Below are 18307 nucleotides of genomic sequence, written 5' to 3'. Positions count from 1 at the left end.
AATCAATAAAATATTTTAAAAAAGAAAAAATTAAGGAAACATTGCCTTTCATATAAACTTTCATTTCTGAAAATTTTCATTTTTGTGTGTGTAGATTCAAGTGTTTGGTATCATAGTCCTTCCACCTTGAAGGACTTCTTTTAATATTTCTTATTGTGCAAACATGCAGGAAATGAATTCTCAGTTTGTATCGGTTTGGAAAAGTATTTCTCTTTCACTTTTGAAAAAAAATTTTTTGGGGTATAGACTTTGCGGTTGCCAGTTTTTTCCTTTCATTATTTTAAAGATATATATTACTCCATTATCTCTGGCTTGCATAGATTCTGACAAGACATCTGCTGAAATCCCCAGCTTTGCTCCTTTGTAACTGTGCCTTCACAATGTTCATCTTCCCTTTTCTAGCAGTTTGGGCATGTTGTGTCTATAGGAGGTGCTTTTTTTATTTATTTGTGTTTTTGTTTTGGTTAGGTTTGTTTTGTTATATATCCTGCTTTGCAGTCTGAGATTTTTGGATTGTAGCTTGATACTTTTTATTATTTAAAAAAAATCGACCTGGCTGGTGTAGCTCAGTGGATTGAGCACGGGCCTGTGAACCAGACAATTGCGGTTCGATTCCCAGTCAGGGCACATGCCTGGGTTGCAGGCCAGTTCCCTGCAGGCCAATTCCCAGCAGGGGACGCACGAAAGGCAACCATACATTGATGTTCTCTCCTTCTAAAAGATAAAATAAATAAAAATCTTAAAAAAAATCATTTGCCATTATCTCTTCAAAAAAAATAAATAAATAAAATAAACATCCATAGGTAACCAATGAGTTTTGGGGTTTTTTTTTAGGTCACTAAATTTTGGGGTGGCTTATCATGGCAGCAATAGATACTCAAAACCAGTAAGGTTTCAAAAATTGTTATCACGGTGAACTCACAGATGCTTATATGTTCCATGTATTATTGTTCGCTGTAGTCGTAATTCTTGATGCTGCAATCATTCCATATTTGGCCAGTGATGTTAGTGCCTCTGTCATTTTGACACGCGCCCCGTCTCTGATAGCTCTGTCACTTTCAGGTACGAGACGGCCTAGGCTCACTCTGCGTATTTCCTGTGCCAGTGCGGAATCTGTTTCTCCGAGGGACCCTGGCTCCTTCCAGGGGGCGGCGGCATCAGAGACCACGGCCTGACTATGGGGAGTGCGCGTCACTGCGGGAGTGCGCGTCACTGCCGGACTGCGGTAGACTCTAGGTCTCTCCTGCAGGCAGAGAAAAGGAACACTTATTTTTTTAGCAAGAGTAAACAATCAACAGTTCAAACTGATAATTAAATAATAGTTTAATTATTTAATGATAATTAAATGATAGTTTAATTCAAATTAAATATTGTATAGCTTTTACTTCTTTGATTTGAAACATACATACTTTTTTTCTCCTATACTGAAAATCTTGGTTCCTCATGACATTTGCTGTATTCTACTCTATGTAATAGTTTTGAAATACCAATATTATTACTGACAGTAAGTCTACTGAGGACCAATTAAGATTTATTTGTACTTTTTATCCTTAAGGTTTACCTCACTGTACACTGTACAGCTGATATATTGTGTTTCCAAGTCCCTTGAAAGATTTCTTCTATGTTTATGACACAACTTGATAGACAAATAGGTTTGTTTTTATTCAGTTTTTAAGTGATTGCTTTTTATTCTCTTATAGTTAAATTTGTTTTCCAAATTATGTGTCTATTTTATTTTTTATGTGTATGTTTTATTATATCAAACTATAAAACAAGGTATATGCAGAAATATACAGCTTCCACCACTGTCCTTTTTCTGATAATTATTTTTGTTAGTTTTTGTTTTACACACTTCTAAATTTTGAAAATAGTAGAAGCAAATGTGTTATATATATATATATACATATGTGTATATATATATGTTTCCTTCATTTCTACACAAAAAGTATAATAGTATACAAGCTCTTCTTCCTATTGCTTTTTTCTTCATTTCAGAAATAATTAAAAATATGTATATTTAAAATTTTTTCCAAGTGGGCCCTGGCTAGTGTGGCTCAGTGGACTGAGCAGCGGCCTGCAAACTACGAGTGTCGCCGGTTCAATTCCTGGTCAGAGCACATACCTGGGTTGCCGGCTCGGTCCCCAGTGGTGGGGTGCAGTCACAAGAGGCAACCACACCTGATGTTTCCCTCTCTCTAAAAATAAATAAATAAATAAATAAATCTTTAAAGAAATAAAATAAAAATGTTTTCCTAGTGGAAAACTTTTTTTTATTATTACCGATTTCCAGCACTGTGGTCAGAGAGCACTGTTTGTGTTATTTGCATTCGATTGCAGTTTTTCTTTATGGCCTAAGATATCCATTTTTATGAACATATCCATTTTCATGAGCATTCCGTATGTACTGCAAAAGAGTTATATTCTCTAATACTGTGATTCAGAATTGGATACATATTTGTAAGTTACCATACTAATTATGTTGTGTAGGTCAGTGCTGCTCACAGTGGCTAGACTACTGTGTCATTACGGACACTTCTGCAGCTGATTTTTTTTTTCTTGTAGCAAGACTTTCTCAATGAAGGAAGGGGTACATTGATTTATATTCTGAGTGAGCTTCTCGTCTCACTGCATTTGGTAGCCACCGTGCGCGACTGGCACCCGTCGTGGACACTGTCAGTGGCGCTGGGTGAGGTTTCCTAAACGCTGACTCATTGTTGTCCGCTTGCTTTGTCTTGCAGTGAGAGTAACATGCAAAGCTTTTCTCTTGTACATGTGTTCCTAGTATGCCTGCAACTCCTGTAATTTTTCTTTTGTGAAAGTTGATCTTGAGTAGACATATAGCCCTGCGTTATTTTAGCCATTAGCATTATAAAAAGCCTCCTTTTTCTTTCTAATGCTTCTTGCTTGGTCAGAATCCTCCCTGGACAGAACATCAGGGCCCTGGCTCTTGCTGTGTTTTACATTTTGCCTGGTAAATATTTGTCCACCCTTTTATTCTTTAACTTCCTTATTTTTTTGTTTTAAGTGTGTCTTTGTTTTGCTAGACAGTTTGAAAATACTTGTGATTAATATTTGAGTTAGCCTCATTTATATTATTGATAAGCACCCATTTTTTTTAATTATAAAATATTTTACTTCATGGTCATCTGTTTTCTTCTCTCTTACTCCTTACATCTTTTAAAAATATTTCTTTTGGAATTTAGAAAGTTTTATATTTTGTTTTTGTTCTTTTTGCTTTTTTTAAGAGGAAAGGGAGGGAGAGGGAAAGAAACCTCGATGTGTGAGAGATACATGAATCATTTGCGTCTCACTTGCGCCCCCTCCTGGAACCAAACCTGCAACCCAGGCACATGCCCTGACGAGGAGCTAAACCAGCAAATTTACGCTTTGTGGGATGATGCCCAACTGAATCACACTGGTCAGGGCTGTATTTTGTTTTCATTGTTACCTTTAACTAATACATTTACAAAATACTGTATTTTATCTATTTATGTACCTTTTTAAAGATAATATTCCAACTTCCCCCTCTAATAGAGTAATGTTAATAATAGAAAAGCCCCAACCTGCTTTTCCCTTCCCTTCTACAGGTGTTGGTACCAAAAGTACTCGCTAAGCAGAGACCAGAAAATCTGTGTATCAGAGTATGCTTCCTAGGACCTTACCCACAGCGCTCTCTGTCCGTGTCCATGAGGGGCTGTGAGGAGACCCAAAGCAACCCCTCGTCTACTACCCACCTACTCTGGGCCTCTGAGTTAAAGCAGTGTGTGTGTGTGTGTGCTCTTTCCCGGAGATGGGAAACAAATGTGTCATTTCAGTAAAACTCCCATTTAAAAGCTCCACACCATATCTTTATGTTTTCTAAAATATTCTTTTTAAAATGAATATTCTTACATTTTTTATTGATTGATTTTACAGTGCGAGAGAGAAAAATGGATTTGTTGTTCCAATTTGTTGCACCCATTTGCTGCAATGAGTGCACTTATTCACGTATTCATTGGTTGCTTCTTTTATGTGCCCTGACCAAGGATTGAACCTGCAACCTTGGAGTATTGGGATGATGCTTAACCAACTAAACTATTCAGCCAGGACCAAAATAATTATTTTTTAAAAGATTTTACTTATTTATTTTTAGAGAGAGAGGGAGGGAGAAAGAGAGGGAGAGAAACATCACTATGTGGTTGCCTCTCACGCCCCTCACTGAGGACCTGGCCCACAACCCAGGCATGTGCCCTGACCGAGAATTGAACCAGCGACCCTTTGGTCGCTGGTGCTCAATCCACTGAGCCACAACAGCCAGAGCTAATTCTTTATGATAGTTAGGAAATCTCCTTTGTCTCTTGTTTTACTTAAAGTTTTTACCAAAACAGTTCTTGAATTTTATTAATGTTATTAATTAGGTTGATGGATTTCCTAATTTTGAACTATCCTTAAGGGCCCAAAATAAATTTTGTTTTCAGTTTATTTTTAGGTGGTTAATAGTTTTTTTTTTTTTTTTTTGCTATTGTGAATGGGACCTTATTTTCTATTACATTGTCTAATTGGTTATTGCTGGTATACAGAAAAGCTATTGATTTTTGTATGCTGATCTTACATGTGGCTACCTTGCTAAATTCTCTTATTAGTTCTAATAGTCTGCCAATTGATTTTCCTGTGCTTTCTGTGTAAGAAATAGTGTCATCTGCAAATAAGCACAAGTTCCCTCTTCTCTTCTCATGGTTCTAATGAGAGATAATGTTCATTATCTCTTGTTGCTTTCCTTTTCACCTCAAATCAGAACATCTGATACACTTTGAGTAGCATGATGATAAAGGTCATTCTCATCTTGTTTCTGACTTCGATTGGAATGCATCTATTGTTTCACCATTATGTATGGCATTTGCTGTAGGTTTTACCATGGTTTTATTAAAAACAAACAATATGTCAAATTTAGTCTGTCTGTTCCCTACTTTGGGGGATTTTTTCCTTTTATATAATTAATGGGTATTGAATTTAAGATACTATTTTTATTTTTAGTGCAGTGATGTAGTAAGTTAAGTTGACACATATTCCAATGTGGAACCATCTTGGCAACGCTGGACTAAATCCTCTTTGGACTTGATGCATTACTCTTTCAATACACTGCTGAACTTAATTTGTTAACATTTTATTTAGGAGTCTTGATTTGTTGTTCGTCTCTGGAATCCTGTATATATTTTTCTCCTGTTGCTCTTATCTGGCTTTGATTTCAGGATTTGCTAATCACTAAAATGGGTTTGGTAGTTTTCCATCTTTCCTTCCTTCTTTCTTTCTTTTTTTTAATGTACGACAACTTTATTTCTTTACTCAGGCTACTGAAAAATGATTACTAATCCTATTTTTAAAAATCTAACGTCTGGCCCTGGCTGGCATAGCTCAGTGGATTGAGCGCGGGCCTGTGAACCAGAGTATCGAGGTTCGATTCCCAGTCAGGGCACATGCCTGGGTTGCAGGCCAGTTCCCAGCGGGGGATGCATGAGAGGCAACCATACATTGATGTTTCTCTCCCACTCTTTCTCCTTCCCTTCCCCTCTCTCAAAAAATAAATAAATAAATAAAATATTAAAAAAAATCTAACGTCTGCATTTAAAAGTATGGTAACTGTATTTACTCATTAAATATTATTCCTAAAACAACCCCAAAACTTCTGGCATGCAGGCTTAATGTCAGAACGATGGGTTCAAGACCATGTATACGTGATACCTGCACCAAGGCCGGACCACAAATGATCTCAGTCACCATCAGCGTCATCATCTTTATGTTTTCTGTTAAGGCGTTGGATGATTCATTGGAAGTATTTGGTGATAATAAGAATGTTTTTGGACCCCATTAATGATGGATTAATTGGCACAATCTGAACTGCTCATGTTGCAGGAATTCATACTGTTAGAGCTGGGGACTGGAGTGGGTGTCTGTGTTGTAAATCTTTGCCCTGGGAGGGACATGGAGTCCTTACCTGAGTTGGATCAGGCTGGGCTTGTGGTGCTGGTATGCCTGGAGTGGTCTTCGTCTGCTATTAACTGCACCGACACTTAACCATGAAACTGTTATTCTTTCCACGGAAGTAGATATCTTTTTTGTAAAGACTTAAGCCTATAGTTTGGAGCAGTCAGGCAGTATCTATCAAGTGGAGCCCTTGCTGGTGTGGCTCATTGGATGGAGTGCTGGCCTGAGAACCAAAAAGTCACTGATTCAATTCCCAGTCAGGGTATGTGCCTGGGGTGCAGGCTAGATCCCCAGTTTGGGGTGTGCGAGAGACAACCAATCGATGTTTCTCTCCCTCTCTTTCTCCCTCCCTTCCCCTCTGTCTAGAAATGAATAAAATCTTTAAAAAAAACTATCAAGTGGCAATCTAGGGCTTGAATTTGGCTTGATCAATGACAAAGGGGTTTAATTTTTTTTCCTTGAAAAACCAAATTAAAAAATCTCTTGGAAGAGGAGAGATTAAAAGTTGGTCAGCACAACACTGGATTGCCAATAGCACATCATCTGCACCAACAGTAGCTTTCCTAGCATGGCTTAAATGCGTTTTGGCATCATTTTGAATTGTGGTAACAAACTGGAAGGCAAACTCCAGCAGCCGATTTATACCTCTGGCTCCATATTCCGTAATCCCCACATTCTTCAGGATCTGTGCTGCCATCTGCGCATCTTTCACACGCTCTCGGGAGAAGCTGTCTTGCCAAACTCCATGAGATCTGGTGATCGGATCTTGAGCCAGTCGCCCATGTGAATGTATTTCAGTTCTGGTCTTTATGCAAGATCTTTGCCTGGCATGTTTTTCCCAAGTCCCGGTGCACCTCGCCGGCCTCGCCTTCCAGCTCTCCCCGGCCACGCACTGTGAGCAGGGTGCTCTGGCCTTTTCATATTTTCTTAAGCAGTTTTTATAAGGCGAGAATTACATATTCTTCAAAGGTGTTTCTCTCTTTACTAGGCTCTGATATTGTGTTACATTCATAAGTTGAATTGAGAAAATGTTCAACTTCTTATTTGTTCTAAAGTCAACGGGAATAAATGAGTGTAAGAGTCTCTTTCCAGAGTGGACCAGCTGGGTGAGCACCATATCGCAGAGCCAGCTCCTCCAAGGACCAGCAGGGGGACCTGATGCCACCTGCAGTCTGGTTGAGGAAGTACGGGCAGTGGCTCCTAGAAGAGTCCACAAACATCCTTCATTCGCCCTCTTTCCCCAACCCTTGACTCAGTTTCCCCAAGGGATGAGAAGCCCTGGACCATTAATCTAAATGATTTCCAGTGATAGTAGCTAACGTGGTACCCCAAGGATGGGGACGGAATCCAGACCATGGCCAAGACAGGATGACATATGATTTGCCCTTAGTATAAAATCCAAACTCCTGACCATGGCCCTAACGCCTACCCCTGATTTGAAGTCTTCCTATTTCCCCCTCCTCACTCAACACCTACCACAATGTCCTTGTGAAGTTTCTGTCCCTTAAACATGGAGAGTTCCTTCCATTTTAGGTGCTTTGCACGAGTTATTCCCCCATCTGAAGCATTCCTTCCACAGGTGTGGTCGTTTACATCACTTAAACTCAGCTCAGGTTTCAACTTCTCAGGGAAACCTTCCCTGATCACGCTAATAAAGTACCATATTTTTTGGAGTGTAAGACGCACTTTCCTCCCCACATTTGGGAGGAAAAGGGGGTGCATCTTATAGTCCAAATGTAGCTTACCTGGCTTACTGTGCGGGTAGGGGGTGGGTGGAGGCCTATGTTATTTATGTTATTAAATATTTTACCACATTTTTACTTCAAAAAAATTTTTTCCCTATTTTCCTCCTCTAAAACCTGGGTGCGTCTTACAGTCTGAAAAATTCAGTAGTCTCCCGCCCTATTACACTATTTTTTATAGCTATTGTCACTATCAAAAGTCACATCATCCACTTTGTTTATATACTCGTTTCCCTTCCTCCATTAGGTATAAGCCCTGCCAGGAGATGCTTGTTTCTCATTCACCCACAGCATCCTCAGTGCCTAGATCAATGGCTAACAATGCACACATTTATGTATCATGATCCTTGTCCTCACAAAAAGTGAGTCTATTAATTACACAATGAATTAACTATAAGTAGAGTCAAGTGTTTGAGGCAGAGGTGCAAGACCCTCTCCAGTGCTCTGTCCACTTCTGGCTCCAAGGACCATTCTATTACCCCGTAGGCAATTTCTGTTGCAAGACTCTGGCTTCCCCTGGAAACTGTTCAGAGCTCAGAGGTTTCACCCAGGAATAAGGCCTTGAAACAGGGGGAGGTGTGTACCTCCAGGCCCAGTTCTCCAAAGTTTTGGGGTGTAGCCATGCTTGGTGCTGCAGCTTCTGTGTCCCTGTATCCCCTGAGCTAGAACAGGTGACATTGATAGCCAACCTGTGTGGGCTGTGTGCTCCTCCAGTCCCTGCTTGGATCTTTAGCAGGCGTTAGCTTGTGGTCTGGTCTCTATAATTAATGCCTTTACAAGCTCCACTTGACTCCCCATTCTCAATGTCCTCCTTGTTTGCAGGCTAACGTACAGAAGCTGAAGTTGGGAGCTGCTTCCACCAAACCTTCTGCTTGGCCTCAGGACCTCCTGTTCTAGAAGTTTCTCCCTCCAGGGAGATCAGGAAGTTTCTTCCCTTGAGAGATACTTCTTTCAGCTGCTTCCTGCTAGGATTACAAAGAGAGAAAATGCCTCTGTAATTCACACTAATGCAATCAGCTCTGGGACTCATGAAGTTTCAGAATGCTGGGCTCTGGGAAAGCCCCACGAGGCCTCAACTTACAGACACCTCCATCAAAGGTGGTACAAGTGAGGGTCCAGACCTCACTCCATCTTGGCAGCTCCCCACACAGCCCCGCCTTGTGTGAAAGTGCCTGATACATACTTAGCACTTAATGAACAGGGAAAATAAATACCACTAATTCATGTAATAGCAAAATTAAATGTGCCAGGAGCAGTGGTAATGCTTTACATGGATTTTCAGTACTTCATTTAAGGAGGGCCCATTACAATTTCCATTTTACAGATGCAGAAATGGGTTCAGAGAAATTAAGTGACTTCGTCACAAAACTTGTTGCACTCTCTCATTCTCTAAAATGGAACGGAACAAATGTAGAGAGATAATGCCAAACAGCAGATAGTGCAGGAACACCGGCGGGCTGTTAGGGGCCAGAGACCATGACACGCTCGCTCCCTGCGGTCAGCCCCTTTCACGCTGTGTTGCAGGAGGGCTCTATTGCGCAAAAGCACAGACCGGAAGTGTTCCTGTCGGCCGCGTTTCTGATGCACACCACCGGAAGTTTCTGTCCGCGGCTTTACAGCGTTAGGGGGAACGACAGTGGCGGCTGCTGGGGACTACAGGTGCGGAGGCTCTGGGGCTTAGGAGGCAGGTGGGGGCCGCTGGGGAGACCCAAGCAGTGGCACCCAGGTAGAACACGGATCTGACCTGGGCCGCCCTCCTAGCGGCTCGCTTCTTCACCCGGCCCCCTGAGACTGAAGTGGCTCTGCCTTCTGATCTGAGCCTGGTCCCTCCTCAGGCACTGACCCTTGACCTCGGGGCGCTCCCCCATCAGGCGCGATGGCTACAGGCGCGGATGTGCGGGACATTCTAGAACTTGGGGGTCCGGAGGGGGAAGCAGCCTCCGGGACCATCAGCAAGAAGGACATTATCAATCCAGACAAGGTAGCTGGGGCGTTGGGGAGCGGGAGTGAAGTGGTGGGGAGGAGTGGCAACGGAAGAGAGATGGGTGAGAAGATGGGGTGCTACCATTCCAGTGAGATGGGTGGTAAAAGTGTGACCTGACGGGACAAAATATGTGCTGCCTTGATGAGATGGGGGTGTAGGAGGTGGGACGCCCGTGGGAAATGGTGGGAGAGGCTGCAACACTTGTAAGAGATGAGAGGACCAAGAGAGTGTGACACTTGTAAAATATTGGGTGGGGGCACCAAATCGGTGTGACATCCTGAGAGATGGTGAGAAAGTAACTTCTGCTGTGACTGGTTGGGATGCTTCCTAGGTGACATGAGGCTGGTGAGGGGAGTGACCTTCCCAGACTGGGGGTGCCCTTGTGAGCCAGTGTCTGTGCCTTAGTGCCATTCTTTGCCTTTGTTATTTGTCATGGTGTGTACGTATTTTACTGTACCTGTAAGTGCTGGTTTGTTGAGGGATTGAGCTGGGATAAAGACTTTCAGGAAAGGGAGGCCAGGCTGTGGTTCCTCTCCTGTGGTTTCCCTTTGCAGAAAAAGTCCAAGAAGTCCTCCGAGACGCTCACCTTCAAGAGGCCCGAGGGCATGCACCGGGAAGTCTACGCACTGCTCTACTCTGACAAGAAGTGAGTACTAGAATCCCCAATGTCCTGTCCCTGCACCCCTCCCCACCTCCTCTGCTGGGATTAGAATCTCTGATCTCAGACGCAGATGCATGTTTTTAACTTTTACTTTTCTCTGTCAATTCTCTCCTGTCTCTCTTCCCAGCTAGGACTCCTGCTTGCTTAGTAGGAGGCAGGAGGAGCTCAGATTTCTCACTCCAGGACCTGACTTCCCTGGTAGACCTGGGCCCAAAGGCTCTCCACACATTCTGACTCTAACCTCTCATCTCCCTAAACCTTGCTGCCAGGGATGCACCCCCACTGCTACCTAGTGACACTGGTCAAGGCTACCGCACAGTGAAGGCCAAGCTGGGCTCCAAGAAGGTGCGGCCCTGGAAGTGGATGCCATTCACCAACCCAGCCCGCAAGGATGGAGCTATGTTCTTCCACTGGCGACGAGCAGCTGAGGAGGGCAAAGACTACCCCTTTGCCCGGTTCAATAAGGTGAGCCCCCACCATCTGGGTATAGGCCAGGTTTTGCACACACTGTGAGCCACCTGCGCGGGCTCCAGAGGCAGGCCCAAGCCTTTGTTTCAACCATGGTCCTCTGGGTCTTTTCTGCCATGGGGTCCTTATCCTTTCCCAGACCTGCTCTGGTTTTCGGTGGCTGCTCTTGTCCCTTTAAATGTTGCTGTTTTTTAGAGCAGTGTCCTAGGTGCTCTAGTCTTCTCACTCCACACTTTGTCCCTAGTTGTGACTCACTTACCCTGTGGCTTCAGTTACCCTCTGTATGTAACTGATTGACCGCAACATCTCCAATCCAGAGCAGCAGTTCCTGCCTATCCAGTCTGTTACTTGACATCTCTCCCTGGAGGCCCACAAGTGCTCAGTTCAGGGGGCTTCTCTCTGTTCTCTTCCCTCAAACCTGCTCCCCATATCGGTAATGGAACCACCATCCACACAGTGGCCCAAACCAGAAACTTGGGGGTCATTCTTGACTTAGTTTCTTCCTCAGCTCTCACATTATTTCAGTCAAGAAGGGGACAAAAAAGTAGGGAAAGACAGATCAGAAACATGTAAGCAAATAAATTGGATTCTGTCAGATAAGAGCCATCAACAAAATGAAACTAGGATAGGAGCGGGGTATGAAATGAGCTAAAGAGTGAACTTATAGGAAAAGGATATCCTCATTAGTAGGGTGGCCATGGAGGGCCTCTCTGAGAAGGTGGCATTTGAAGTAGACCTAAGTGGCAGTCAGAGTCCTACTGATTCTGCTCCCATAATAAAGCATGTCACTGTTTTTCATGCTCTATGTCTGCACCCTCGTCCAATCTGAGTGATCTCTGCTTTAGATTAGTGAGGCCCAGATGGGGCAAGGCCTTACTCAGAGTGAGCCAGCCAGTGAGAAGCAAGGCTGGGCTGAGCTAGGATTTTCTAGGCCACTGTTTAAGCCGCTGTACAATATGACCTTGTACTCCCCACATCCTTGAGCAGCCTTGGCTTTGAGCCCGAAAGCCCCAGGTGTTTAAACCCAAGAATCCCAAGTCCCAACCTCTTTTCCCTCAGTCCAACATACCTCCCTGCACCTGGGCACCTCCCCCTGATGGCTCACGGACTTCTCAAACTCGGCATGTCTGGTGTGACTCATCGTCCTCCCCTGTGCCCCAAACCTGGTTTCCTCCATCTCCGCACCATCCTTGGCCCCTCGGGTACTGAGGAAGGAGAGGTTGGAGATGCAAGATTGAGAAGGGACAACCAAGAAGTGAGGTATTTGAAGCAGTGGAAGGAAGGTTGGCTGAGACAATTAGAAGTGAAGACAAAAGAATGTCCAAGTTGCGTTTAGTAAATATCGCTCCATGCCAAGCCTGGCCCTAGGCACTGGGAACACAAAAATGAATCAGACACGGTGTCTGCTCTCAAGAAACTCTTCATATTGTTGGGATGGGGGGTTGGGGGAGACAGGCAATTACAGTTTGGTAGGGTACATGCTACACTGGGAGGATCTGAAGGTTGTGGAAGCTTCCTGGAGAAGTGAGAGCTCGAGTTGAGTCTTAAAGGATGTCCCCAGATGGTACTAGGAAAGCAGTGCAGTGATTTTTCATGCTGAGGTGACAGCATGAGGGGAAGGCCCAAATGGATAGCAGTCACCTGTGGGGCGCTGCAGGTGTTTCCCGTAGACGAAGCCTGAAGCCCAGGGTAGAGCACAGGGGGAGGTGGGGGCCCAGGTCTGGCAGGGCTTGGCGGCTGGGCTCAGAAGTTGGGCTTTGCCCTCATATCTCTGGGTAGCCATGGACAGATTTTGAGTACAGTAGTGTCAGGGTCAAGTTTCAGTTTCAGGAAGATCGGGGTGACTACAGGCCGAGTGAACAAATGATCTTCCCTCCAACATTACTCATTCTTGGAGCCTCTCTTTGAGTGAGTGGGTCCCCAGCTGCCCTCCTGCCCAAGCCAGAAATACAGGAGTCCCCTGTGACAGCACTTTCCAACCCCCAATGTCCACTTGTCAGTTCTTCGGGTTTCTAATCTAAAGCCTGTCAATCTGTGCCCTTTTCTCTACCCTCCCCTCGTGCTGCTTCAGTTCAGGCCTCTTCACTTCTTACCTCGTTATTTCCAAAACCTGCCGCCTGTCTCCAGGCCCTGCTTCACCCCATCTGTCCTCACTGCTGCCTGGGCATTCTCTGCCAAAGAGGGTCATGACCATTTCGCTCTTTGGCACTACCCTGTTTGGCTCCAGTTGCCCTAAGGGCACACAAGGCTGCCTGCGCGCCTTTCCCTGTCTGGCCCTAATGTGTCCTGACTGCTAAGCTCGAATGCGTTAGGCTGTTCCTCTCATCACTGTGTGATGCCTCTACCTAAGGTTTTGTCTGCCCTCTTCCCTCACCACTTCGCTTCTGCTTAATCTTAAGACTGAACCTGGCTTTATTTACCTCTGCTGTGACCAGCCTGTCCCCAGGCTGGATCAGGTGTCACTCCTTACACTGTAGGCATTCCTTTGTCATCATACTTGCCCTACGGCACTAAGTTGTGTTTTCAGCTAGTCTGTGAACTCTGTGAAGGTGAGGTCCCTGTCCACCTCCTCGGCACCGTGTCCCCCGCACAGGTGCAGCAGGCCCATGATGGGTGTTTATTGAATGAATGAATGAATGGCTCCTCACCGGACTGTGATCTCCTTGAGAGCAGGGCCTGGGGTGTTCAACCTGCGGCCCTCAGGCTGCATGCGGCTCAGGACGGCTGTGAATGAAGCCCAACACAAAAATTGTAAATTTACTGAAAACATCATGGGATTTTTTTGTGATTAACATGTCCAGTGTATTTAATGTGTGGCCCAAGACAACTCTTCTTCCAGTGTGGCCCAGAGACACCAAAAGTTTGGACACCCCTGGCACAGTTCCTGAGCATTTTAAGTAAATGGAATTGAAATGCACAGGAGGGAGGCTTGACCAAGCCTGGGAGGTCAGACTTCCCAGAGGAAACGAGAAGTTACCGAGGCGGAAGGAACGTGGAAGCGGGAAGGCATCTCCGGCAAGAACAACAAAGGCTGAGGGGGAGCGGGGAGTCTGGCACGTGGCAGACACCACTCATCATTTGGCTGGGACTGCGGGTCTGCCAGGGCCGGTGGCTGCAGAGAGAGGTGTTTCACCCGTGTTCACTGATTGACTCAGTGAGTCTTCAGCGGCACCTGTCGAGTGCCCGGCCCTGTGCTGAGCCCTGAAGGTGGGAAATGAACCCAACGAGCCTCTGAGGAGTTTAAACGCAGTGGCTGGTGACACATCAGGTGTCTGTGCTGGCATAGGGCTTAGACTCAGCAGCAGGTGTGTGTGACGACCAAAACTGGTGTGAAGGTCTCTAACGCCTTCTCTCACTCTCCTCTCTGGGCCCTGCACCCATGATGACAGTTTGCAAACAGCACCAGCCTGTGGGTGGTCCTTTAAGGGGCACTGTTCAGAGATCCCATCTTGGCTGTGGAGGGAGGGTTGCTTGGGGGAGGACTGAATGAAGGCGGAGACCATGGGAGGCTGTTTCTGTGCTCCAGGAAAATGGTAGTGGTGATCTGGCCTGGGGTGCGGCAGTGGAGTGGAGAGAGGTTCCGGAGGTAGAAGCCGGGGATTTGGGAAGGGGGAGTTAAAGGTGCCTTCCAGGTTTCTGGTGTGGACACCTGGATTGAGAGCTGGTGACCTTGACTGAGATCTGGACTGGAGGAGATAGGAATTTGAGAGGGGGTGATGAGCTCAGTACTGAACATACTAAGTTTTATAGTTTTTTAAAGTTCAGATATAATTGACAGATGATATTAGGTTAAGGTGTACAACGTAATGATTCAATATTTGTATGTACTGTGAGACAATCACACAGGAAATCTTACTAATATGTCACTTGAACATACTGAGTTGTATATGGGACCCCCGTAGGAAGGAAGAGGGCAGCTGGAATTAAGGATCTTGAGAGCAGGTCCAGGGCCCTGTGGGTTTTTTTGTTTGTTTTGTTTTTTAAGATTTTATTTATTTATCTTTAGAGGGGAAGGGAAGGAGAGAGGGAGAGAAATATCAATGTGTGGTTGCCTCTCATGCATCTCCTGCTGGGAACTGGCCTGCAACCCAGGCATGTGCCCTGACTGGGAATTGGACCGAGGTTGTTTTTGGTTTGCAGGCCCGCACTCAGTCCACTGAGCTACACCAGCTAGGGTGGCCCTATGGTTTTTGATGGAGAAACTTCCCTGGTCCAACCTGGCATTGACTTCCTCCCGGAGTCTCTGACTGGCTAGCCCAGGTGGTAGTGGTGGTATTTCTCCCTGAGGGAGGTATGGGGGACAGACTGGGGTGCATATGTTGGAAGTAGGATTCAGGTGCCTTTTCTTGTGTGAGAGCTTGTGTGACCTCGGCCAGCTCTGGGGGAGCTGCAAGTCTCACTGTCACCACTGGGTGGCAGGAGTGCTTTGGACAAGTGTTCCATAAACTAGGGAAGCCCGGGCCCTTCTCCAGTGTTAAGCCATCTGCCCTACTCCACACAAGTGCCTGCATGGGCTTTTCACTTTGACCATGGGGGTGGGAACACATGTGCTGTCACAAGGATCTGGAGCTGAAGGCACGGTGGCTCCTGGAGTGGACGCAGAGGCAAGCTGCAGTTCTAGACCCGGCCAGGGCCTCTGGTCCAGCAGTTTCTTTCCTCATTCTGGAATTACCGCCTCCAGGCTGCCCTGTGCGAGGCCCCAGCCAGAGATTTTGCCTTCATCCAGCCCGGGGATTGGCAATGAACAGGAGGGGCTATGGCCAAACGAGACATGATGTGGGCACGTCCCCACCTGTGCCCCTCTGTGCCGCTAGACGGTGCAGGTCCCCGTGTACTCAGAGCAGGAGTACCAGCTCTATCTTCATGATGACGCTTGGACGAAAGCAGAAACTGACCACCTCTTTGATCTCAGCCGCCGCTTTGATCTTCGCTTCGTGGTGATCCATGACCGGTACGACCACCAGCAGTTCAAGGTGAGTTGATGCTGTGCATTTGCATGTGTGTTCGCTCCCCGGCCTGCTGGTTTCCTGCCGTGCCTTCCACGTACCTGAGTGATGCCACTGCCCTCACGTCTTCATCCTCAGAAGCGCTCCGTGGAGGACCTGAAGGAGCGGTACTACCATATCTGTGCCAAGCTTGCCAACGTTCGGGCCGTGCCAGGTACAGACCTTAAGATACCAGTATTTGATGCTGGACATGAACGGCGGCGGAAGGAACAGCTGGAGCGTCTCTACAACCGGACCCCAGAGCAGGTCAGTCCCGAGCCCCACAAACTCTCCTCCATGCCCAACACCCACTGACTCCATCCTCCAGTCTTTCACTCCCAGGCCCCCCATCTCCCACTGGCTGACACCTGTGTGCCTCCCCCCGCCCAGTCCTACCCCTCACTGGCCACCCACCCTGGTCTCCGTAGCCGTTCAGCTCCCTCACGATCGTTCGTTTCTCAGACTCCCTCGTAGACAGCCCAGTGCCCTGCACCTCCGTCTCCCCTCACTCCCCCAGGTGGCAGAGGAGGAGTATCTGCTGCAGGAGCTGCGCAAGATCGAGGCCCGGAAGAAGGAGCGGGAGAAGCGAAGTCAGGATCTGCAGAAGCTGATAACAGCGGCGGACACCACTGCGGAGCAGCGGCGCACCGAACGCAAGGCCCCTAAGAAGAAGCTACCCCAGAAAAAGGAGGCTGAGAAGCCGGTGTGGAGACTAAATCAGCCCAGCTCAGGGCGGGAGGGGTTGCCTCGCCCAGGGGACCCCTAGTGCAGGGGTGTCAGACTCATTTTCACCGGGGCCACATCAGCCTCGCGGTTGCCTTCAGAGGGCCGAATGTAACTTTAGGACTGTATAAATGTAACTACTCCTTAACTAGGGGCAAGGAGCTCGGTGCTGCCGCCAGGTAGAAACAAGGTGCCGGGTCAGATAAAACAAGGTGGAATGGCCCTCGGGCCTTGTGTTTGCTACCTGTGCCCTAGTGGTAGGCTCCGAGAGGCCTCAAGCTAGCAGGCTTCTGGGACTAACACTGGCCCTCTCCCTGTCACACCCGGGCCTCTGGAATTCCTTCTCCCCTAGGCTGTTCCCGAGACTGCAGGCATCAAATTTCCAGACTTCAAATCTGCAGGTGTCACTCTGCGGAGCCAGAGGGTATGTGTCACCTCCCGATGTATTTGGGCCCTGCTTGCCCTGTGGCCCCAGTGCTGCAGGCCACAGGGCTGGAGCAGTAGGGGAGGTTGCGCCATGTGCTAGGGTGGGATGTGGCCAGGCTGATGTCACAGCTGTCACTATATTCCACTTGCTGGCTATTACTTTTCCTGACCTGAGCTGACTCCAGGGGCCAACTTCCCTCCCACTCCCCCACTGCCTTCAGCTGAAGCTGCTTGTGGGGCAGAGGGCTGAGCGGCAGTGTCATTGCAGATGAAGCTGCCGAGTTCTGTGGGACAGAAGAAGATCAAGGCCCTAGAACAGATGCTGCTGGAGCTGGGTGTGGGTGAGTGTGGAGGCTGGGCCCCTCGTGACTGGCCTACCAGAGGCTGTGGCTAAAGGCAAGGGAGGGCAGTCCCTGTTGCTAGCCTTGCAGCACACTCTCCCTCTGCCCCTGCGCCTTCTAACCCGCTACCTGCAGAGCTGAGCCCCACCCCCACGGAGGAGCTGGTGCACATGTTCAACGAGCTGCGGAGTGATCTGGTGCTGCTGTATGAACTCAAGCAGGCCTGTGCCAACTGCGAGTATGAGCTACAGATGCTGCGGCACCGTCACGAGGCACTGGCCCGGGCTGGTGTGCTGGGGGGTCCCGCCACGCTGGCATCAGGCCCAGCCCCGGCCTCTGCCGAGTCAGCAGTACCTGAATCCAGTCTCGGCCCTGACCCCACCAAGGACACCATCATCGACGTGGTGGGTGCACCCCTCACACCCAATTCGGTAAGAGCCTGGACAGGCTGGAAGAGTGTGAGCTGGTCCTGCATGTGAGCACACGCACGTGTGTACAGGCTCAGATACCTCTAGTGCCTGCAGTGGGGATTGTCACTCTGAGGGGCTGAGACTGTGGGTGGGAGTGGGTGGTCAGTGTGAAACACGCACACCAAGCCTGAATCAGGCCTCGGGGCCACTGACCTCAACATCTTGTGTGTCTCCACAGAGGAAGCGACGGGAATCGGCCTCCAGTTCCTCTTCTGTGAAGAAAGCCAAGAAGCCGTGAGGGGCCCCGGGGGTAGGGTAGTGCTGCTGTGTAAATAGAGCTGCTGAGTTGGACTGGGCTGCGTCCTTTTCCTTCCCACCACTTCCGATGCCCCTGGCTGGGTGCGTGGACAGGAGGGGGTGCCCACGCCCACTTAGTGGGTGCTGGTGGGGCTTGCCTGCATGGATGTCCCTAGTGGCCCCCTATCACTAATCAGCATTCACGTTGCCCGGACACCTGTGCCTAGGAACACCCGTGGTTCCGCATGCAGCAGGGCCTCGGGCAGCAGTGGCCTCAGACCCAGCAGCTTCCAGCAGCCCCATGCTCAG

At 47.5% G+C, this 18307-nt stretch overlaps 1 protein-coding gene and 1 pseudogene across 2 annotated transcripts; one reads left to right on the top strand and one right to left on the bottom strand.

Annotated features, from left to right (window-relative positions):
• Nucleotides 1–5746: 5746 nt before the first annotated feature.
• Nucleotides 5747–6708, bottom strand: LOC119052169 (transcription initiation factor TFIID subunit 9-like; annotated as a pseudogene).
• A 2569-nt stretch (nucleotides 6709–9277) lies between these two features.
• On the top strand, nucleotides 9278–18052 carry DMAP1 (DNA methyltransferase 1 associated protein 1). 2 transcript variants are annotated; one of them, XM_037149301.2, is made up of 11 exons: nucleotides 9278–9362; nucleotides 9539–9684; nucleotides 10242–10333; nucleotides 10618–10813; nucleotides 15631–15789; nucleotides 15904–16068; nucleotides 16319–16504; nucleotides 16877–16948; nucleotides 17219–17291; nucleotides 17427–17722; nucleotides 17940–18052. In XM_037149301.2, the coding sequence occupies exons 2-11, from the start codon at nucleotides 9580–9582 to the stop codon at nucleotides 17997–17999; spliced, it is 1404 nt and encodes a 467-aa protein (XP_037005196.1). In that variant the 5' UTR covers nucleotides 9278–9362; nucleotides 9539–9579; the 3' UTR covers nucleotides 18000–18052. The 2 variants fall into 2 exon arrangements, with proteins under 2 accessions (XP_037005196.1, XP_037005195.1); XM_037149300.2 differs by having other exon boundaries at nucleotides 15901–16068.
• The last annotated feature ends 255 nt before the right edge of the window (nucleotides 18053–18307 follow it).

This window comes from Artibeus jamaicensis, unplaced genomic scaffold, assembly GCF_021234435.1.
Source record: "Artibeus jamaicensis isolate MK-2021 breed Jamaican fruit bat unplaced genomic scaffold, CSHL_Jam_final scaffold_847, whole genome shotgun sequence".
Lineage (NCBI taxonomy): Eukaryota > Metazoa > Chordata > Mammalia > Chiroptera > Phyllostomidae > Artibeus > Artibeus jamaicensis.
Note: the sequence above shows the minus strand (reverse complement) of the source record. Positions and strands in the feature narration are given on the sequence as shown.